Genomic DNA, 22,753 nt, shown 5'->3' on the forward strand with positions numbered 1-22,753 from the left:
AAAAAGGAAGAGGCAACTGTGGGGGAGATCTCTGTAACCAGGAACACCAGTAAGAACAACTCATCACACCTGAAAGATGAGGTGACACATGACAACTATAAACCACGTGAGGTAACCTCCCATGAAGGGTGACAAACAGGGAAATAGAAACGACAGAAAAACAGAAAAGACAGATTCTAAAAGCAGATTTGTGAAAATTTTTACCCCTAATGTGTTCCTGAGTATGGAAATTAAATACTTTTTTCATCAGATAATAATAACTGAGCAAGCTAGACTTCCATAAACACCAGAGCTAACTGGAGGAGAAGATCAGAACCAGTTGTCTACGAAGCCAGCGGGTGTTCTGCTGGGGTTACCTTAACAAAGCACCACAAGGTAGAGGCCTTAAATAAGAGAGCTTTATTGCCTTACAGTCACTGAGGCCCAAAGTCCAAGGCAAGGATCCAATAGGTTTGATTGCTTCTGAGGTCGGTCTCTTTTGAAGTCTAGAACTGAATTGGCCACAGGTGTGGTTCTCAGCTCGTGGATGCCTGGATTTTCTGTCTTTGTGTGATTTTTCTCCTACGTGTGGTCCAATCTGCTGAGTAATAGCCTGTCCTTAACAGGTGACAGCCAGGTCCCAGCTCATACCTCATTTGATCTTTCCTTTTCACAGACTTATCTCCAAATACAGTCACACTCTGAGGTCCAGATTAGGAACTGTGAGGTTACTCAGCTCAGTCCATGATAGTTCAACCTCCTCCATGTTTTTCAGGTAAGTCCAATTTCTACAGATTTGTGACAGTGGGACATTGGTCCACTTGCCTTGTTTTCTCTTTTTTCTAAAACAGATGTGACAAACAGTATCTGTGCCCTAGGGTTGCTGCTAGAATTATATGAATGTGTGCATATGGTTTTTAAAAATAAACACAGGGCTGAAACGATGCCCCAGCAGTTAAGAACAGAAATCCAGAGGACCTGGATTTGATTCCCAGCATTTACATGGCAGTTCATGACCTCTAACTCCATTTCCAGAGGATCTGGTGCCCTCTACCGCCTTCTGCAAGTCCCAGCCACACACATGGTCCACATGTACACATGCAAGTGAACACTTCATCACATAAAATTATAAAATTTAAAAAATTAAGTGCAAAATATTTAAAGACATAAAGAAGGGGAACCTATAAGATAAGAACGGAAAGTTTCTGTGGCTTCAGAAACCACTCTGGGGGAGCAGAAGAGTGACAGCCAATCAATTCTGTATCTTTTTCCATGCTGACAAGAGACAGAGTTCTCACTCAGGCGGGGGCCATGAGACTCTATCCATTAGCCAGAGACAGGGCTTTGTATCCCCTATGATAGGAGCTGGCTGAAATCCCTGCATCGTAAGTTTAGTTTGTCCTACATCCTAGAGAACACAGATTTTATAAGATTAAAGAATAATGTCTCAGCAAAAGTAACCAATGGCCAAGAAAGGGTAAGAACCAAGAAAGCCCTGGCTGTGTTTCTTGCAAGCTACCCTTGTGTACTACTACACAAGGGGATGCTTTGGGGGAGTATAGAATCCCTTGTACAATTAAACATTTTATATCTTAATTTTTTAAAAAAAAAGCAGATTCAGAAAACAAAGGAGAAATTCTAGGACTAAAAATATTAAAGAAACTTTTAACTGGGTTGTGGTGGTACACATCTTCAATACTAACATTCAAGAGGCCAAGATAAGCAGATCTCTATGAGTTCTGGGGCACCCTGATCTACACAGCAAGCTCCAGGCCTCCCAGGGCTATGCAGTGAGACCCTGTCTTTTGTTTTGTTTTGTTTGTTTGTTTTGAGACAGGATTTCTCTGTGTAGCCCTGGCTGTCCTGGAACTCACTCTGTAGACCAGGCTGGCCTTAAACTCAGAAATCTGCCTGCTTCTGCCTCCTAAGTGCTGGAACTAAAGGCATGTGCCACCACTGCCCGGCTGACACCCTGACTTAAAAACAAAATTTGAGCCGGGCAGTGGTGACCCATGCCTTTAATCCCAGCACTTGGGAGGCAGAGGCAGGCAGATTTCTGAGTTTGAGGCCAGCCTGGTCTGCAGAGTGAGTTCCAGGACAGCCAGGGCTACACAGAGAAACCCTGTCTCGAAAAACAAAACAAAAAAAAAATTATAAATCATGAAAATGTAGGAGCTGTTTGTTTACCAAGCCGTTGTTGAGGGAGAGCGCCAGAAACCGAAGAAACGCAGTGTTCAAAGAAATAACGAGTGAGAGTGAGGAGTTTTTAGACAAAGAAAGAGAATGAGTTTTGAGTTTGAACTGCATGCTGAGTCCTAGATCAGTTCAGAGGAACTCACATTCAACCCTGAACACAGCTGCAGGACACCAGAGATAAAAGAAAATCCCCAAATGCCTTCAAAGAGCTGAGAGATTCCATCAGTCACTGACTTCAGCCAGCCACGTACTGCCCGGTCACCAGGAGGCCTGCCATACTTCCTGCCTCCCTTCCAGAGAGCTGTCTGCTGGCAAGCTCTGTCTCTGCCTTGCGACATTCTCCTTTTCTTCTCTGGACTGCTTCAAGAGATCCTCCTGACCCCTCTCACCCCCTCATTTCTTCTCAGTGAACCATGGCGATCCACCCTGCTGTTGTCCCTGTCTCTGCAGGCTCAGTTCCTCCCACATAATTAGGCAATCCTGAGACTCATCTGGGACAGTCCCTTCTTCCGTCACACTTCCCAGTGAGTGTGGTGCTGGCTACACTCGATGTGCATAACAAAATTTTGTTGAAGGGAATTTGGAGTTTATGTTAAGAGATTATTTTTTTCTTTTGGTTTTTCGAGACAGGGTTTCTCTGTGTAGCCCTGGCTGTCCTGGAACTCACTCCGGAGACTAGGCTGGCCTCGAACTCAGAAATCTGCCTGCCTCTGCCTCCCAAGTGCTGGGATTAAAGGCGTGAGCCACCACTGACCGGCTGTTAAGAGATTTTAACATAGATGTGAAGCACTGGTGTTAAAAGAAGGAAAGGCATTGAGGAAGAAACTCGGGCATACTGTAAAATGTGGATGTGGGCATCACAAAAGAGAATCACCCGGTACTTTGAACACTTAATCTATTTCTCCTTTGGACCTAAATATAAGCTAAATCTGCACATGGAATCAAGCCCACATGTATAAATTTGTTATTTTTTCATCTGGTGATTCAGCTAGGGAAGAGTCAACAAGTACCCGGAAACCATGTGTGTATGCCCAGGAGGGACCACAGGCCTTTTCCTGCCTTGTCTATTGGGTGGAGATGAGGAGGCCCCGGAAGCCATGTGTGTATGCCCAGGAGGGACCACAGGCCTTTTCCTGCCTTGTCTATTGGGTGGAGATGAGGAGGCTTCAGATTTCCGGTAGCAGAAGTTGGCTGGATTCCTTCATCATAAGGAGTTTGGCTTGAAATTGTCATGCTCTGTAGCAGTGAATTAATTAAACTGCTTTGGCTCCTGGGTGGGTTGCTCACGAGAGCTATACCCAACCCCCTAAGAGCTCTCTGGATTCTTGAATGAAAGAAACACACACACACCAGCTAATTTTGGTATACCTTGACTAGTTCAATGACTGGGCACTTCTAAATTTCCCCATTTCCCCCAAGGCTAGCAAACACACCCTTCCAGTATTCCTGCGTTAATGTCTTTTTTAAAAAAAATCTACATTTCATCTCTACTACCTCAGACCCAATTGGGGAAGTGGATCCTTTCCTGGATCCTTATATGTCAGTGGGCCTTTAAGTTTTATTTTTCTGATTCTTGTCCCTCTCTCTCTCTTCTCTCTCTCTCTCTCTCTCTCTCTCTCTCTCTCTCTCTCTCTCTCTCTCTCTCCCTCTCCCTCTCTCTCTCTCTCTCTCTCTCTCCTCTCTCTCTGTCTCTCTCTCCCTCTCTTTCCCTCTCTCCTTCCCTCCCCTCCTCCCTCCCCCCTCTCTCTGCCCCTCACCTACACAATCTAAAAGTCCTGTCTCTTTCTGCCCAGCCATTGGCTGTATGGCAATTCTTTATTATCAGTCGAAGCCAGCGGGGGGTAGGAGGGAGGGCAGGGACCCTCAGGTCTGGAAGCACAGCTTTTGGGGAGCAGAAATAAGACAAATCACTAGAAGCCATCCCCAACACCGCACCTCAGAGGACAGAGAAGCTTACAGGATTAGAATGCAAGGTTTGTGCTCCTGAATGCGGTGCCCTCAGAGCCCAGAGGCGACACTGGAGCTAGAGTCAGCTATGGCTAGTTGTAAGCAGCTCCATATGTGTGCTGGGAATCGAATCCCAAGCCATCTCTCCGGGTCCTCATTTAATTTGAAAACATTTACAATATCACATTTGTATATGATGCACTGTGCTTCCACACACCCCCAGCTTCTCTTATCCCCTCCAATGAATGTCCTCTCCTTCTCCTAGCCTCATTCCTCTCCCTTTCTTTCCCTTCTATCCTCTCTCCCTTCCCCTCCACCTATCTCTCATCCTTTGGCTCCCACACGTCTTCCACCTGTATCTCCTTCCCCATGTGATACCGATGTCCCATTTAGGGCTGAGCACTCAGCGGCCACTTAGGTCTTTAACCAGTTATGGATCCCTGCTTTTGCCATCTCTTTAAGATTATCAGAGTCAACCTTATTCCAGTTCTTGAGACGATGCTATAGCATGGAGTTCAAGGAACCACTGCAGGGTGGGAGGAGGTGGCAGAGAGAAGTACCAGGACCTTGGGAGTGGAGAGAAGCATCCCTCTCCTCTGCCTTGGGGTCTAATGGCTTGGAGCTTTGCTTTCCAGCATACCCATAAGCCCCTGACAGGTCTGAGCACAGTCCCAGCAGAATTGGAAAGACTGCTTTGAAAGTCCAGCTCTTCTGCAGTTACCTTGTCTGGGGTTTAAATCAATTACCTACCAAGTCCCTGCTATGAACACGCCAGAGGTTATGTCTCTTACAACCATGGAATAAGGCCTGCCTCCTTACTAGCTCTAAAAATAGGCCAAGCTATTGGGCAAAGCAGGACTGGCTTCTTTTTGCTTTAAATCCCTGTTCAGGTTAAAAGTAAGAACAAGTGGGTCTTCCCTCTCTCATTTGGATGACTAGCTCAAAGGGACTGTCTTATTGCCTGGGGAATTATCACCACACTCCCAGGGATAGGACTGTCTGCAGTAGATGAACAGAGAGGACTCAAGGGGAGTTAAGGTATAAGGAAGCAGAAGTAAGACATCACAGCCATAGAAAGTAAGGAGCATTGTGAATTAGGAATGGCGTGGCCCTGGTAGCCAGCAGAGGTGATGGGCATTAGGACCCTGTGGACAACAAAGTCAGCATTTGTGGTGTCAGTGTCCAAGCTTAGAGCTGCATCTGTCTGAGTCTGTCATTCCAGTCATCCTGTCTGGAGCAGCTGGGAACGTGAAAGGAAGGAAGAAATTATGGAAAAACGAAGACGGGATGGTAGGAGAGGACCCAGGAGAGCAGGAAAAGTCTAGGGTGTGGTGCATGAGGACCCCAAGCAGCCACCTGAGCAGTGCTGTCTTTGCTGGTCTCTACCTGTGGCCACTTAGGTGTTTGTGTGAACGTGGGCCCCTGTTTATGCATTCAGCATAGCGGTAGCGCTTCCAGACTCAGCTCTGGGTTGCTATGGGTCCTGTCCATGCAAGTCTTTGGGTGGACCACCCCTCAGCCCCGAGGCAGGTGCTTTTCAGTTCTGAAGGCTTGGCGTCTGCCAACTCTTGTTTGCCTCTGAATAAGCTTGGGTAAAGTCCCTAGGGGAAGAGAAAAGTTTTGGGAGTACTGGCCCCTGGCAACAGAAGCTGAGGGAAGGAAAGACAGAAGGGAAAGGAGAGGTGTCCGCACATCACAGAGATTGCCGCCCCCAGAAAGTGAAAGAGATTGTATAGAAGAAAGAAATAAGATATAGCCCAGCTCCTATTTCCTGGCTGTGCCGACTGTCAAAGGCACAGAAAAGGTGTTGGGAGGGGACACCCACTGACATTTCCAGGTTCTCCTGTCCCAGGACAAGGAACAGCACTGAGGACACATGGAAGGTAACAAAAATAGCTTATTAAGAAAGGGAAAGAAAATTCTGATGATGGGAGTGAGGCAGGGAGCAGGATCAAGGGTCTTGTGATCCTTTGTAGGTATTTACACAGCCCTGGCCATTTTGGTATACTGCAAGCATTTCCCAGCATACGTGTGGCTTAGGTAGGGAAAGTTTTCCAGTCTCTCTATGCCAACTGGTTTCTTTCATGGATCTTGATGTATCTCTGCATGCCCTTATTCTTCTGTTACATAAACTAACAATGAAATTGGTATGTACATGGAGGAGTACAAGAAAGTAAATAGCTGGGTGGTGGTGGTGCATACCTTTAATCCCAGCCCTTGGGAGGCAGAGGCAGGTGGATTTCTGAGATCGAGGCCAGCCTGGTCTACAGAGTGAGTTCCAGGACAGCCAGGGCTATACAGAGAAACTCTGTCTCAAAAAACAAACAAACAAAAAAGCTATATTCAAAAGCTATTTATTGTGTTTCACTTGTGGCACCATGCTTAGTTTTGAGAATGTAGCAATACATATTTAGTTTCTTTTTTAAGCACAGTTTTGTGCACTTAGTACACTTATCAAAGTGGGGCTCTTTCTGCAATCTTGTATGCTACTTTCTCTTGCATTATATAGCGTTTAAACAGAACTTCAACCTTTCTTCTTTCTTTTCTGTGGAAGAGTCTCTCTCTGTAATCCAAACTGACCCAGAACCCCACTATGCAGCCTAGGCTGGCGTCTTGTGAGGATGCTCCTGCCTAACCCTCCCATGTGCTAGGATTACAGATGTAAGCCACCACGTTCAGCCATTTCCTTAGTCTCCTGTACTTAATGCACTTTAAAACATCTCTTCAAGGATCCATCAGTCAGCTGTCGGGAAAACAATTGATCAAAGCATTGACTTAAAGAACATTACCTGACCTGTGCGTCTAAGTCTGAGCAGGAGGTGTACTGGGGCCCTTCAGGTGGGCTAGCCTGTGGATAGATATGGTGGTAAATGAGAATAGGCCCCACAGGCTCATCTCTTTGAATACTTGATCATCAGGGAGTAGCACGACTTGAGAAAGTTTAGGAGATATGACCTTCCTGGAAAAAGTGTGTCACTAGGGGTTAAAGTTTCAAAAGCTCACACCAGGCCCAGTGGCTGTCTTTTCCTGCTGCCTATACATCTGGATGTAGAATTCTCAGCTACTTCTCTAGCACCATGGTTGCCTGAATAGCACTATGTTCCCTGCCATAATGACAATGGACTAAACCTCTGAAACTGTAAGCCAGCCTCAATTAAATGAATGCTTTGCTTGAATTGTCTTGACCATGGTGTCTCTTCACAGCAATAGAAAACCACTAACCAGGACAGTGGAGTTCCCAAAGAGAAATCCCAAGTCCATATCAACTTGACAATCTTTCAGAACTGGTTAGAGAGAGCCCAAGAGCAAGAGGACCCAGAAAAAAAAAAAAAACATACAAGGGGCCACTCTAACCTGGGAGGCAGGCAGGTGAGGCAGGCTTCCCAGGAAGTAAAGAGCTGAGGGTGTATGCTTAGCTCTGAACTAGGGGACATTTTAGACCTGAGCAGCCAATGAGATGGTATCATGAAAGGACTTTCTCTTGTATGAAAAAGGAAATAAAAGAGGAAATCCTTTCTCCCTCTTGTCAGTAGGAAGACAGGAAATTTTATTTGAAACCAACTTGACTTTAGCTGCCTTTTGATGTGTCCTGTGTTCAGCCCATCCGTGTTCTGCAGAGGACTGGAACAAAATAACATATGCTTTGGCTGTGTGCCCCAAGTGACTTGTCTGTCTGGGAAAGGCCTTGGAGCCTTGGACATGGTGGGCCCAGAAGATAAGATTTCATCACTAGGGGATGACATCTACTGCGTCTCTAACCTACCAAATGCTGGGTTAATGATCAGGTGGGATATCTGGTCCACTCCTCATGGATAGCAGCCATCTGTCCATCAGTGGATGAAAACACCAATGTTGTGTGAGGAAGTACTTCAGATCAAAGCAAGCAAGGCATTCAAGATCTTTGTTCTCTGTAGGTAGCTGTTGAACAAGAAAGAGATGGGGTGAGATATATTTTGGAATTGATATGGTCATGAAAATATGTGTGGGTGTGTTTGAAGGGAAATGGGGAAACTTTTAAAAGGCAAAATGAGGTTTCTGTGTTACACAGCACTAGTCTACTTCGGTTGTGTCTGTATGACAGGCCTAAAAACCTGATCACTGGACCTGAGGTGTACGCTTCAAGAAGACTCAATCTCCTGAGGTAGTTAGTCACTGACATCTCCTAGCTCAGATGTGTTCCAGATTGGTCTCTGCTTAAGTCTGTGGAGAGATCTGCATGCTTTCTGTGTTCAGGCATAAAGGTGCCCTAAGAAATATTTCATATTAGCTAAACTAAGATTAAACATTATTTCCTGGCCTCCACAGTGTTTCAATAATCCTAATTGATTTCCTAGTTATAATTAGCTTGGAATTTTTACAAAGAAGCTGTCTTACAAGACTGGGTGTCTCAAAAGTTAGAGATAATAGTTAGGTACTTATTATCAGAGCAGTCTCACACAAGGCAAAATTGTTTTACTAGCCAGAGAGAAGTTGTAGGGCTTCCATCACTAATTATCTATGTTATAGCCAAGAAATGCTAGAATATGACCTTCAGCTACTTGCCTCAGACAGAACCAGAGAATTTATCTTGGGGCTACCAAAATAGCCCAGGAAGAAGGACACCACTGCTCCTCTGTTTTGCACCTGGCTACTTGTTCTGACTGACCTTGATGTAGCCATCTCTTGCCTATGTGACTTCTGTCATTTGCCCTGTTCTCTGTATACTATATAAGCCTGATTTTCACTTTGTACAAATTGCACTCAGATACCACACTTCTTTGTGTCGTCTCTGTTTGTCACTCACTGAATTCTTTGCCCACCAGGCCAGAATTTTTATCACCCTGCAGAACAAGGGGTCCCTGAAGCAACCCAGTCCGTGACATTTCTGTAAGTTATTTCAAAGTAATTGTTAGGTACAAGGATTGTTAACAAAGGTAGCTTCCGTCTGATGCTGGACAGGTTTGCTGTTCTTGCAATATCTTCTGTGAGCTTGAGCTAGCCTTTGTGTTCTGAAAGAGTCTTTTCTAACTGCCTCAGATATTACATGCCTCCTAGTTGATTTTTAATATTTATTTATTTATTTATTTTTGTCAATTTGACACAAGCTAGAGTCATCTGAGAAGATGAACCTCAAGTGAGAAAAAGCACCCATTAGATCAGTCTGAGGTAAGCCCCAGGGATAGTTTCTTCATTGATAATTAATGTAGGAGGGCCCTTTCCTCTCCAAGTTGCTTTCGATCATGGTGTTTATTATCACAGCAATGAAGAAGCACATTAAGAAACTGCCCAAGAGTTCGCTGTTTCGGAGCCTTCCGACTGATGGTGTGTTATTGTCAGGGTTTCACAAAAGGGGCTCCGTTCTGACTCTGAGTACCTTCATGCAGCTTAGGATCTACATGAGGTTTCCCATCTTCATTTTCAGAGAGCCTGAGGCTCTAAGGAGTCATCCGGCTATCATCAGCTGAGCCAGAATGACAATCAGGCTCTACATGACTCTGACCTGCTCCTCCCATGAAAATTACAATTTTCCCAAACCCTAGGAAGTCTATTCCCACTGAGCATGTGTTGCTCAACACTTCCAGTTGTAGGAAACAACTTGACTCACGCTGCCCTAGGTCATCACTGATTCAGGAGTTCTTCCAGACTAATGAGGGGCAGCATCCTAATTAGGCCAGGGCTGGGCCTGCACGCTGACATGATCCTTGAGGTATGCCTTGCCAGGCAAGTGGGAGGACTCTTTTTGGTGTATATAGGCATGAACTTACTGAGAGGCTGAGATTGGAGTCAAGGCCAGGGGACTGCAGGAGGCACAGAGACCTTCTAGAAATCAGATTCCCACTACCTCTGTTCTTACATAACCAGGCCTCTCTGGATCCTGCTTGGCACATATTCCTGAAGGTATGACCTATCTCTAATTGATTCTCATGTCCCTCTGTTGAAATAAACAGGCGTTCTTGCTGCCAGGGCATCATGTGCAGTGATGTCAAGGTATGTGGTAAAGCTTCCAGTGGGAGCAATTTAACTAACTAACTCAGGCTAACAAAAAAACTAACTCGGAACCAAGGCATTTCTGTGGAAAGCAACACAACCTCCTTATCCTTCCCCATGATTACTGCAGTTTGGCTGTACCTTGAGGTCCTGGAAATCAGGGTCAGGGCATGGTTGCTGATGTTGTCTGGTAGGCAGAAGATGCCAGGTTGTAAATTATCAAGCATCGCCTTGAAGAGAGAAAGTCAACCAGCAATAAGATCTCTGGCTTTGCAAGGTATATGCTAGTCTGGGCTCCAGCAGGAATAGAGAAAAAGGCAGCAGGACCTTGGGCTGAGTGTCTGTGGAGTGTGTGGGTTGTGGAATCCAGCAGCTCCAGGCTCAGAGACACATACCTCCACCACCTGAGGCTGTGTACTCATGGGGAGCCACCTGCCACCTTCCTGACCTACTTTTCAGTTTGCTCACGGCTGTGGCAGAACCCCAATGCCTGCTTTCCTGGGTGTGTGGGAGAAGTGAGTTTCCTCACGGAAGAGGCTCCGAGCTTGGCAGCTTCAAGGTCATAACAGTTCCAGTCAGCTTGAGGAAGCCTCAGGGAGACCTAAATGAAATTGTCGTTCCACAGTCCTTTCTGATCATTGGTGTCATCTGTCTCGTTGCTGGTCTACTGTAGTAAGACTTGGCTTATGCTGAGGCCCCTGTGTACCGTTTAGCCTCTCGGTTTAGCTTCCAGGCTCATACACTGGTGACAGAGGGACCTCACTTACCCTACTGCTTACTATGAGCAGAGAGAAACGTTTGCCCAACAGTGAGCAATCTTTAAGGAACAGACTATGTCCAGAATCTGAGTTTGGCGTATGGGAGTAGGGTGGAGGGGCTCTGTGTAGGTGGGTGAGAATGGAGGTCAGAGGTCAACCTTGGGTGTCACTCCACAGGGTCTGTCACTTAGAGGGACTCATATGTGGGCTAGGCTTAGCTGGCTAGGGAGTGCCAGAGATCTGCCTGCCCCTGCCTTCCCAGGGATTATAAATGCACCCCATCAGGCCTGGCTTTTCACGGTGGTTCTTGGGCTTGAACTTAGGTCCTTGTGACTTCATGCTGAGCATTGTATTGACTGAGTCATCTTTGCAGCTTCAGAGTTTTTGACGCTTGACTCAGTTCTGTTCCTATTGCGTTGGCTGCCACTATTTGGAGACAGAGCTGTGCCAAGATGCCCCAGAGGGCCCTAGGGACTTCCTCAAGTGCAGAGAGGATGGTGTTAGGAGGCGCCATTGCAATCAGCTGTGCCACTTAAGCCTTGGTGACTGTCGTACGGATGTCTACCACGTGGGAGTTTCAAGAGGATTAAATAATGAGTAAATACTTGTAAGTTATACAATTTATAAATATAATTGACAAGGATTTCTAGAAAATATTTGGGTACTTAGAGAACAAACACAAAACATTTTGTAAAGGCCAGCTGGTTTATTATTATTATTATTATTATTATTATTATTATTATTATTATTATTATTGTTATTATTATTATTGAAAGAAGTATGGGGTTGGGAAGTTGTTAGTGGTTGTATGAGTTTGGGCTGAGTCTGTGGATGAAACACCTCCTACAGGCTGGAGAGATGGCTCAGTGGTTAAGAGCACTGACTGCTCTTCCAAAGGTCCTGAGTTCAAATCCCAGCAACCACATGGTGGCTCACAACCATCCATAACAAGATCTAATGCTCTCTTCTGGAGTGTCTGAAGACAGCTACAATGTGCTTGCATATAATAAATAATAAAATCTTAAAAAAAAAAGAAAGCTTCTAAAAACAAAAAGTTTACTATTAAAAAAAAGAAAGAAAGAAAGAAACATCTCATACTAACCTTAAAGTCTTTTTCCCCCAGACCCTTCCCATCCCTGGGCTCAGTCTCGTCACTAATATACAGGGCTTGGCTATTTAGAGAGATCAGTGGGACTAGCTGCCATCTACTACTCTGATGCCTCCACTCTAGCCTCTCTGCACAAAAGGCATCACTCTGAGCCTCGTAGGCTTGCAGAGGGTAGAGTATCCGTGGCTTAGATGAAGTAATTGCTGCCAAATGCTCAGCCAGTCCCTGGCCCTGGCAAGCACCCTAGAGATACTGACAATAATATTGACCTTTTCATCCTTGATCAAATACCCACTCCATCAGAACAGGCTTCTTGTCCTATTTTGTTTCTGATCCATCTCAGGTTCCCAGATGCCACATGATCCTGTGACAGGAATGACTGCATCTGTTTCCATCCTTAAGGCAGCCAGATACTAAAGGAGGAGTCTAGAAAACAGCCATGGACTCTGTGGAAACCAGGAACTAGCTGCCCACATAAACACTGGCCAGGCCTCTGTCCCAGTTTGCTTTCTGTTGTGATAAGCACCATGACCAAAGAAAACCCAGGGAGGAAAGACTTTTCCATGATAATCCATCACAACTGAAGCGGAGGTCCTGGGGGAACACGGCTTACTGGCTTGCTTTCACTTCTTGCTTAGCTTGATTTCAGGCCACCTGTCCAGGAGTAGGGCCACTTATATCGAAGCCCAGGCCCTCCCACATCAAACACTGATCAATAGCTTGCCCCCTGTAGACATGCCCATAGGCCAATATAATGAAGGCAATTTCTCAGTTGAGGTTCCCTCTACCCAACTGAAGATAGTTTGTGTAAACTTGACAAAAAAACTGACCAGCAGGTTCTGATCATACGGCAGTGGCTGCCTCAGTCTCTAGGAGACACCACCACTACCACTTTGGTCATTATTGTCTGTTTCATCCAGATCTTTGTCCAGTCTTGCATGGTAAACTGCAGCAATCCCATCTGCCTCCCTGGAACTGAGAAAGAAACTTCCTTAGAATTAATTAGATTAGATCAATGGCCTGCCTAAAATAATCCTAGAAATGTTCCATTTGCCTCTAGGCTAAAGTCTAACTCTTGTGGTCAATAAGGCAGTGCAAAGAAGCTCACCATCATTAACTACCATGGAATACAACCCAAACTACCCTGAGGTAGTGTATCCTGCACAACCACTAGGTTAGCTAGACTAGAAAAGACATAATAATAAGTGCTGGTAACAGTGTGGGGGGATTGGGATTCCCTCTGCACCCAGAGAAAAGATGAAAGTGGTAAAGCCAATGTGGAAAAGATTCAGAAGTAAATGTGGTAAAGGGCGCTCCCAGAATGCTGAGGCCTTGTGTTAGATCTCCAGAGCTGTCCAGCATTACAGAAACCGGATGTGGTTGGACATGCCTGTAATCCTACTACATGGACAGTGGAGGTATGAGTTTAAGGCCATTCCTGGCAACATACTGAATTTCAACCTAGCCTGGGCTACATAGAAGATACCCTCCCTCAAAGTAATAAGTAACTAAATAAATAATGACATTCTGATGCATGCTGCAGCATGAATGAATCTTAGAAACAACATGCTAAGAGAAAGACCGTACTTGTATAAAAATATAGAACAGGCAAAACCAGAGAGAGAGATTACACTGGTGATTTCCAGGGTCTGGGGCTGGGGTAGAGCAGAGTGGTTCACAGTTACAGAATTTGTTGGGGGACAATGAAAACAATCTAGACTTAGGCAGTGATGTCTGCACAGCCTGAGGGTGAACCTTTGAAATCACATAATGGCTCTTTGAGAAGCTGAATTGCATATTGTGAGATGCTATGCATCCCTTTCAGAAATGAAGAGTGGTCCATCCTCCAGGGATGGGCCATCTGTAAGACGTAGTCACTAGTTCTGGCCAGCAGCTTCATCCCTTTCTCAGACTCCATCTTCTCCTCTCTCTAAACAAGGAGCCATGGCTCTTGTCACATCACCGTGCTAAGTCCGTTGGTCTTGGGGTTATGAACTCAACCTTTGCTATTGCTCTAAACTCACCTTTTCCCCTCTGAACCCCAAGGACTAGCTCATAGTCCTTTTTTGGTTCCTCCTGATGACAACCTTGACCCCCTTTCCCTGTCTCAAGCTTCTTTGTGGATGCCCTTAGCTAACCTCCCATGTTGTTTACTGAAGGCCAACCCATTGGAATGGAGAATGTCTTGGCCTCAGGAACATCCTAAAATCAACATTTAAATCTGATTAGATGGCTACTGAAGAATTTTTATTAAGGACCAGCTGTTCGGCCCTTGATCAAGTTTCTTAGACACCAAAACAGCATCTTTCTCCTTATCTTTCTTCTTTTAATTCTATCCAGTTCTTTCCTATTAAATTTTATGACAGTTATGGCCATGGAGCGAGCAAGATTACAGTTTGCAGGTGTAGACTTGGTTTTGTTTAGTCTTTCCTTTTCTGCCTTTTGAGGCCGTCTCAGTGTAGCCCAGGCTGGCTTCAGATTCCAAACACTCTTCCCGCCTCAGCTTCTCATGTGCCGAACTGTAGCCATGAGCCACCAACACTTCAAGTCTCCATTTTAAAGCAAAGACTTATCTCCACCCACTCAACTTTTTTTGTCTTAGCTGGCATCTGCCCTTCTATATTTTATTCTGCTGCATTGTCCCAATAACATTCATCAAACGTGAACAGTAGGGTGGTAGACTACACCTGTCAAAAAACAGTTAAAAACATGCTTTAAATGACAATATATTACATGGTAGGAAAATGTAGAAAAGCCCCGTCTCCTGCTTGCTGATTCCTCTCTTTTCATTTCTCCTCCCGAGAGGTTAAGCCACGGGGAAGACTTCATAGGAAGTTATGGCTCCCTTGGCAGGGTTTAATTGAGGTTTCTAAAGTCATTACTCTTAGCAGGAGGGAAGGCAGCCAGTGTGACAGAGAGAAGGGGTAGGGACTGAGGGGGGCACTAAGATTCAGTCTTAGAGTTCTCTCAATATACCCTGAGGGTCTCGCTTTAAGCCAGAACATGGGGGTCTATCTGTCCTTATGTTCTGGGTAGATAGGTCATCAAATATAGCCTTTGTTGAAGATAACCTTGGCAATGGGTTCTCTCAGCCAAGGGTGGTTATGCTGGCTAAGAAGTTAGCTCTGTCAACTCTCCTTTTGTCAGCCACGGTCACCTTGTGGTTTTTTATCCCCTGCCTTCCCTGTTCTTTTCTGCAAATACTTACATTGTTGTTCATTTTCTCACACCCCTAGAGCTTCCCCCGCCTCCAGCCCTATTAGTAGGCAGAGCCTATCTCCCCAGATGCACAGCCACCCCCTACCTGCCTCAGGGTAGCACCCACACAGTAAGGGCAGTTGGTTTATCAGCCCCAGGCAGCCGAGGGAGCAGAGCCTGGAGAACGGAGCCATTTTCTTTCTCTTTGGAACAGCTTTCTAGGGCTCTGGAGTTATAAGAAGGCTCCCACATGTCGTTTCCTGGCAGTTGGACAGCTGCAGAGAGCTACTCAGCAAGCTCTCCTACTCTAGCCAGGGTTAGCAGATGAAAGTTGTCACAGATCTGTTGTGAGGGGGGATGTGAGGAATCGAATACAAAGCATACTTTTCAATTCTTGGACAGAGCACTTTACAGCAACGGGGTCTTGGGATATGAGAAAGGACACAGGACATTTTCTAGGACAGGCCACCCAGACAGGACTCGGTTTGTCAGTCAGGTGAATGTCACCTGTACAGGATGACTCTGGCCCTTGGCACCGGTATGACAGCGGATAATGTGTGTTCCCTTCCTGCCCAGCTCTCAGGCCCATGGCGACCTGCCCTGTCCTACAGAAGGAGACGCTGTTCCGCACAGGAGTCTACGCTTACAGAATCCCTGCCCTGCTCTATCTGAAGAAGCAGAAGAGCCTGCTGGCCTTTGCGGAAAAGCGGGCGAGCAAGACGGACGAGCACGCAGAGTTGATTGTTCTGCGAAGAGGAAGCTACAACGGAGCCACCAACCGCGTCAAGGTAAGGCGGGACCCAGCTGCAGGGGCCCCTCCTGGGATGACTCGACACACACCCATGTGGTCCTGTGTGCGGTGGAACCAGGCATACATCTCACAGAACTCAGGTTGAATCTTGGGAACCCAAGAGAGACCCAGAAACCCATCCAGGGACAGGGTGGCCAATGGACTTCTTCTGTACCCAACCCAGATCTCACTTGGGTTCACCAGGAGCAAGGCTTGTTGGTTGATCACGTGCTCCATCACGTGACGGGCTGAGTTTCCTGGCATCATTGAAAACCCAAGGGAGGAGCAGTTCGCTGACATTTAACAGGCCATTCATTGCCTTTGAGGGTAACTAATCTAGGGTCTTAGAATCAAATGATTGTCTATGTCCTCATAACAGTTCTCTTACCACAATTATATCATAGTTATTTATTCAAAGTAGGGCATCAAAATTCCCTTTGCCTGGCGCATAATTATTATACACAGTCATGGGGTGCTTGAAGCCAGTGGACCTGAGTTCAAGGCCTGGGTCCACTCCTTATCCAAGGGATGATCTTAGGCAACTTGGCTAACCTATTTAGGTCTCTCGTTTTCGAAATATGAAATGAAGTTAAGGACACTTCTTCAGCATTGGAGGATTAGGCAACACAGTGGGTGACATCAGTCTTTTGGCTTAGTGTCTGTGCTTAGACTAGGGCAGCTAATGAGGAGCAGGGATACCCAGTGTGCCTGTCGCATACATGACACAGCAGTGGCAGCGGGGAAGCTCAGTGTGAATCTTGAGTATCTCCGAGTTCATGTAAGTAGGTGATGCACAGTGACCCTCATTTTCCGTCTTGCATCAACCAAACTGTTGTGGGCCAAACTAAGTCTTTTAAGAATGCTAGACCAGCAAGGAGGAGTAGATGATGTTAGAAATGGTTCCCACCATAGTTACTTACAAATTTTTTTGAAAGATTTTTTTTAATTTATTTTATGTTTATGAATACACACTGTAGCTGTACAGCTAGTTGTGGGCTTTCATCTGGTTGTTGGGAATTGACTTTTAGGGCCTCTGCTCGCTCCAGTCAACCCCATTTGCTCCAGTAGACCCAGCTCACTTCAGTCAGCACCCCCCCTTGCTCTGGTAGCCCGCTTGCTCAGTCCCTACTCGCTCCGGCCCAAAGATTTATTTATTGTTATACATAAGTATACTGTAGCTGTCTTCAGACGTACCAGAAGAGGATGTCAGATCTCATTACTGGTGGTTGTGAGCCACCATGTGGTTGCTGGGATTTGAACTCAGGACCCTTGGAAGAGTAGTCAGTGCTCTTACCCACTGAACCATCTCACCAGCCCTACAATTTTTTTTTTTCAAATCACATTTACTTGCTTGTTTGTCTGTGTGTGCATGCATTTGAGTGACTCGGTTCTCTCATTCTGTCCTGTTGGTCCCAGAGATTGAACTCAAGTCAGCAGGCTTGGTGGCATGCACCCTTACTTGCTGAACTATTTGCTGGCTCCTAAGTTACTTTTGTGTTACATCGTGGATGACCTGTAAATATTTGTTAGTGGGAATCAATGTAACAGAGCCTTCAGAGAGAGAAATGGGGAGGGAGATGGGGGAGGGGTTAAGAAAGGGAGAGGAACCTGGATCCTGCTGCTCCTGGGAGTGGGTAATTGATGGGTAAAGTTGTCCTTTCATGGCCTTTGACTCCATTCCTAAGATATACCTGTCTCGTGGACCCTCAGCATAGCCTCCTGTCATTGTCACCAGCAATCTCAAGTTTGTGTGTTTGTCCTTCTCCCCTCTCCTCACATTCAGTGGCAACCTGAGGAAGTGGTGACACAAGCCCAGCTAGAGGGCCACCGCTCCATGAATCCATGTCCCTTGTATGACAAGCAAACAAAGACCCTCTTCCTTCTCTTCATCGCTGTCCCTGGGCGTGTGTCAGAACAGCATCAGCTCCAAACGAGGGTTAATGTCACACGGCTATGCCTTGTCAGCAGCACAGACCATGGGAAGACCTGGAGCCCCGTCCAAGACCTCACAGACACCACCATTGGCAGCACCCACCAGGAATGGGCCACATTTGCTGTGGGTCCTGGGCACTGTCTGCAGCTGCGGAACTCAGCTGGGAGCCTGCTGGTACCTGCTTATGCCTATCGGAAACTGCACCCTCACCAGCCACCTACCCCCTTTGCCTTCTGCTTCATCAGCCTTGACCATGGGCACACATGGAAACTAGGCAACTTTGTGTCTGAGAACTCACTGGAATGTCAGGTGGCTGAGGTTGGCACTGGAGCTCAGAGGGTGGTGTATCTCAATGCTAGGAGCTTCCTGGGAGCCAGGGTCCAGGCACAAAGTCCTAATGATGGTCTGGATTTCCAGGACAACCAGGTAGTGAGTAAGCTTGTAGAGCCCCCCCATGGGTGTCATGGAAGTGTGGTCGCCTTCCACAACCCGAACTCTAAGCCAGATGCCTCAGAAACATGGCTGCTTTATACCCACCCTACGGACTCCAGGAATAGGACTAACCTGGGTGTGTACCTCAATCAGATGCCACTAGATCCCACAGCCTGGTCAGAACCCACCCTGCTGGCCATGGGTATCTGTGCTTACTCAGACTTACAGAACATGGGGCGTGGCCCTGATGGCTCCCCACAGTTTGGATGTCTGTATGAATCAGATAACTATGAAGAGATCATTTTCCTCATGTTCACCCTGAAGCAAGCTTTCCCCGCTGTGTTTGATGCCCAGTGATCTCACTGCATGTGGTCCAAGGGGCTTCCTTGTGCTTCAAAATACCCATCTCTCTTTGCTTCCAGCATCCTCTGGACTCTTGGGTCCCTTCCTTGGGAGGATGCAGAGAGTTTGGTCTCTTGACTCTCCGCAGGCTTTATTGTTTCAGCCTCTGCAGTGGGTTCTCTTTTCAGCCCAGAAATCAAAGGAGCCTAGCTTTCCCTCAGCCTGTTGGCAGGGAAGGTGGGGACAGTATATATAGAGGCTGCCATTCTGCATGTCGGCTGTCACTATGCTTGTTAGCCTAACCTGCCTGTTTCCCGCACCTAGTTTTTGGATGAGTATTAATAAATTATCCAACCCAGCCCATTTCTTCCTGGAAAAAAAATGTTCATAGAGTCTCTGGGGGAAGAGTGAGCAAAACATATGAGTTAGCAAAGATGTCAGTATGTGTGTATATGTATGTATATGTGTATATGTATATGTGTGTATGTATGTGTGTATGTGTTTATATGTGTGTATGTGTGTGTATGTGTATGTATATGTGTATGTATGTGTGTATGTATGTGTATGTGTGTATATGTGTACATGTGTGTGTATGTATATATGTGTGTATATGTATATATGTGTATATATGTATGTGTATGTATGTGTGTATGTGTGTATATGTGTGTATGTATGTGTGTATTGTGTATATGTGTGTATGCATGTGTGTATGTGTGTATGTGTGTATGTGTGTGTGTGTGTGTGTGTGTGTGTGTGGCCCCTTGCCAGTGCTTTAGAGTAGACAGCACCAGAACACTTTGTTGACCCAGCTAAGTCATTGTATTATTCCCTAAGGAATATTCTAACAAATTAGAGCATTCCAGCTTGGAGGTGGGAAGCAACACTTCCTCAAAGCTCAAGCCTGCAGGCCATGTTCTCTGGGCACCTCTAGAAAATGGCCTCTTCCTGCCTACTCCATCCACATTCTGGTGGCATCCGGCAACTGCTGCCATTCCTCACAGCTTATGGCTGCATCATTACCCTCCTTGGTCCCTGTCCTCACATGGCTGCCTCCTCCTACGTTCTCTCCTCTGTCAGTCAAGGAAAATGCCGATGGGTGTAGAGTCCACCAGATAATCCAGAATCGGCTCGTTTCCAGAATCCTTCACCACATTGCAAAGATTCTCTTTCTACATCAAGTTATAGACACAGGCTGGGGATTAGTTGTGTCTTGGAAGCCCTAACTCCACTCACTGCAGGCATGGTTTTCCATGTAAGTGATGTGGCTGAAGGTAGGAAGGTGGTTCTGATGAATCAGTGAGTTTAGAAGAATCTGGGGTAGGCAGGGGTTGGGGATGTTGAATGCATATTGGAGTTGTAGGGCTGCTTTGGGGTGCTCAGGGATGTGGTGATGGGAGGGCCATGTGGCAGTGAAGGAAGGTATTAGGGATGCTAGGTTAGTGTGGTTCCTATCACAAATAGCAGAGAGAAGGCTCTCTCAGGCTGTCTCAGTGGCCCACTGATTTGACAAAGGACCCCTGTCTATAATACAGAAACAATAAGAAGACCAACCAGTCCAATAAAAATAGGCAAATGCTTTGAACAGGCCCTTTCCCAAAGAGGGTATTCTAAAAGTTGCTAAACACATGGGGAAATGCTCACCATAGTATTGGTCCATGGGCTAATGCAATTAAAACTTAGCCACTAAAAGGATCAAGATTTTAGACATCAATAGCAGCAAGGATTGGCCGGGCTCCGGACCACTGGATCATCTATATATCTCTGGGAGAAATATAAATCTTTGGAAGAGATATATTGCTGGTACAACCACTTTGGAAAATTGTTAGGTAGGAGTCCTAAAGCTGCGCATGCCAATCTGTGATGCAGTGATTTGAAATAAGTGTCAGTGAAACGAGGGTCTGGAGCCATCAAAGGTGGGTAGTCTGTCTATAGCAGCCTTAGAAAAACAGTCAACCTGGAAGTAATCCACGCATCCATGGAGACTGAATGGACAACTGGCACACTATAGACAGTCGAGGAATGAGCCGTTACGTCACACTGTGGCATGCATAACTTTCACACAGTGCACTGAGGGATGGAAGCTGACATGGAACATACTTGACATGAGACTACTATCCCTATGAAGGGGACAGGCAAAGAAACGAATCTATACTAAGTCCATCAGGACACTGGGTACTTCCAATTGTTGCTGCTTTGCCCATAGCTGCTTAGGTGGTCAGCTCCAGAGACGAATTCTGTGATCTGTACAGATCCAGGCTGGATAGCTGACTGCACAGATGTTGTGTCCTAATGAAAAAGAAGTGAAAGGGAACAACTTAACTTCAGCAGTGACTTACTATACTCGATTTTAAAACTCTGGAGTGAAATTTAATTTTTTCTTTTTTTTAATTTTGGAAGGATTTTAGATTTACAGAAAAATTACAAGGACAGAGCAGAATGTCCTCATGTATAGCACAGTCAGTTTCCCTCAAGTTGAAATCTTACATAACTGTAGTACGTTTGTCGGCTGAGACGTTTGTACTGCTGTGAGACTAACTAGACTCTGGACTACATTCTGATTTCACCCGTCCCCCCTGCCCCCCGCGCCCATGGACATTATTTTTTCTAGCTCTGGCATCCAAAGCAGGATGTATTCTGCACATTTAGCAATAGAATTTTTACTATAACGAATTTGTGTCCATGGAGACACATACATACACAAGTCCAGCACGCTCTGCCCTTCCTTATCTCCCCCTAAAAAAATAAAAAGCAAAAAACATTTCCTAAACAAATAAATTAGTTAAGAATGAGCAAATTGCAGAGAATGTGTGCTTCCAGCCAGGAAAGCAGGTGTGCAAATGACAGAAATAGGTTGGCCCACGGCGCTCAAGAATGTGGTCCCCAAGTCAGTTGACACCTGCACTCCAGTCCAGCTGTGCCACATTGTTGGGGGAATGCTGGCCAATCCTGAATGCTACTTCTTGGTGTGCGTGTGGGGGGGGGTGAGAGAGAGAGACAGAGACAGAGAGGTGTGCACATGTATGAGTAACTAGTGTATGTTTATCCCCTGGTCCAAGCTTGATACTGGCAACCCAGGACTGTCCAACATCTTTTTGGAAACCTGACAACCAGGTTGCAATGCAGCAGGAACCAACACAAGTGTGTTAGTACACACCACTGAGGACCAGAGCTCCAGGTTTGGGGGCTACACTTTCCTGGCTCTTGACCATCTCAATTCTGAGCAGCTACACCTGAAAAGCCCCCTGTCTTAAACACCATCTTCAATATTACTCTCTATATAGCTTACACCACTAAGAAAGCCTTTCTGAGCTGGGGAGGGGCTATGTCAGTTGGAGCATGTGCTGGGGAGGGGAGGTGTATGGAGGAAGGGGAGGTAGGTCTTAGTGAGGCACCCATACAGCAGCCTACTGTCCACTTCTAATCCTTCAAAGTGGACAGTGTTGCTTTACATGGCAAACGGGACATGGCAGACTCAGTACATCTGGATATGGGGAGGTTATCTTAGATTAGCCAGGTGGGACTCACATATAACCCCAAATGTGCTTGCGAGGAGGCAAAGGGCCACTCTAAGGCATACAAGCATGCACAAACATGCACAATGAATCACACACATACAGTCACACATGCAAATACAGTTCATGTACACATGCGGATATGTGTGCATACTTATGCAATCACGAAGAGTTTCTGCTCCTGGATTCTCCTTGCACAGAGACCAACTTCTCATGTCAGCTTATGTCATGAAAGGACATGCCTTCTAAGCAGATCTTCTGCCTGGATGCTTGTTCCAGACCCCTTCCTGGTGGAGACCTTCCTCTGTACTGGAAACATTGAGGCGTAGGGTAAGAAAGAACCTGAAGTCAAGAGGTTGCCATAAAAAGCATGGGGGAAGAGACAATAGCAACATCTCCTGGGTGGTCGCTTTGAAGCTGCCCAGCCTGGCCCTGTGAGGAAAGATACAGGGTGGTCTTCTCAACACAGCAATGCTATTAAGAACATTCTGCTTCTCCACGTGAGCAGTACTAACTCCATCTCCCCACGTGAGCAGTACTAACTCCATCAACATGGCACCTACAAACAGTGTTTCTGAAAGCTAAAGACAT

General features: G+C 46.1%; 1 protein-coding gene and 1 long non-coding RNA gene across 10 annotated transcripts in view; one reads left to right on the forward strand and one right to left on the reverse strand.

The window, feature by feature from the left end:
- The window catches only part of Neu2 (neuraminidase 2), a 44,461-nt gene extending 25,450 nt beyond the window's left edge, over positions 1-19,011 (forward strand). For 3 of the 9 annotated variants that reach the window (XM_031368307.1, XM_031368308.1, XM_031368310.1), the window contains 3 exons: positions 656-754; positions 15,730-15,941; positions 17,727-19,011. In XM_031368307.1, the coding sequence (XP_031224167.1) occupies positions 724-754; positions 15,730-15,941; positions 17,727-18,665 (1,182 nt within the window). In that variant the 5' untranslated portion in view covers positions 656-723 and the 3' untranslated portion in view covers positions 18,666-19,011. Of the gene's footprint in view, positions 1-655; positions 755-5,189; positions 6,006-9,233; positions 9,268-9,897; positions 10,000-10,049; positions 10,090-13,015; positions 13,105-15,260; positions 15,470-15,729; positions 15,942-17,726 lie in introns of those variants that run through there. The other 6 variants (XM_031368313.1, XM_031368315.1, XM_031368312.1 and 3 more) reach the window with 6 other exon arrangements.
- Positions 19,012-20,768: 1,757 nt separating this feature from the next.
- LOC116089275 lies at positions 20,769-22,537 on the reverse strand. Its single transcript, XR_004118254.1, has 2 exons — positions 22,317-22,537; positions 20,769-20,936 (listed from the first exon to the last, which is right to left on the reverse strand). It is a non-coding gene; the product is annotated as an uncharacterized LOC116089275 (long non-coding RNA).
- Positions 22,538-22,753: the final 216 nt, after the last annotated feature.

The sequence above is a fragment of the Mastomys coucha genome, unplaced genomic scaffold (genome assembly GCF_008632895.1).
Source record: "Mastomys coucha isolate ucsf_1 unplaced genomic scaffold, UCSF_Mcou_1 pScaffold14, whole genome shotgun sequence".
NCBI classification, from domain to species: Eukaryota; Metazoa; Chordata; class Mammalia; order Rodentia; family Muridae; genus Mastomys; species Mastomys coucha.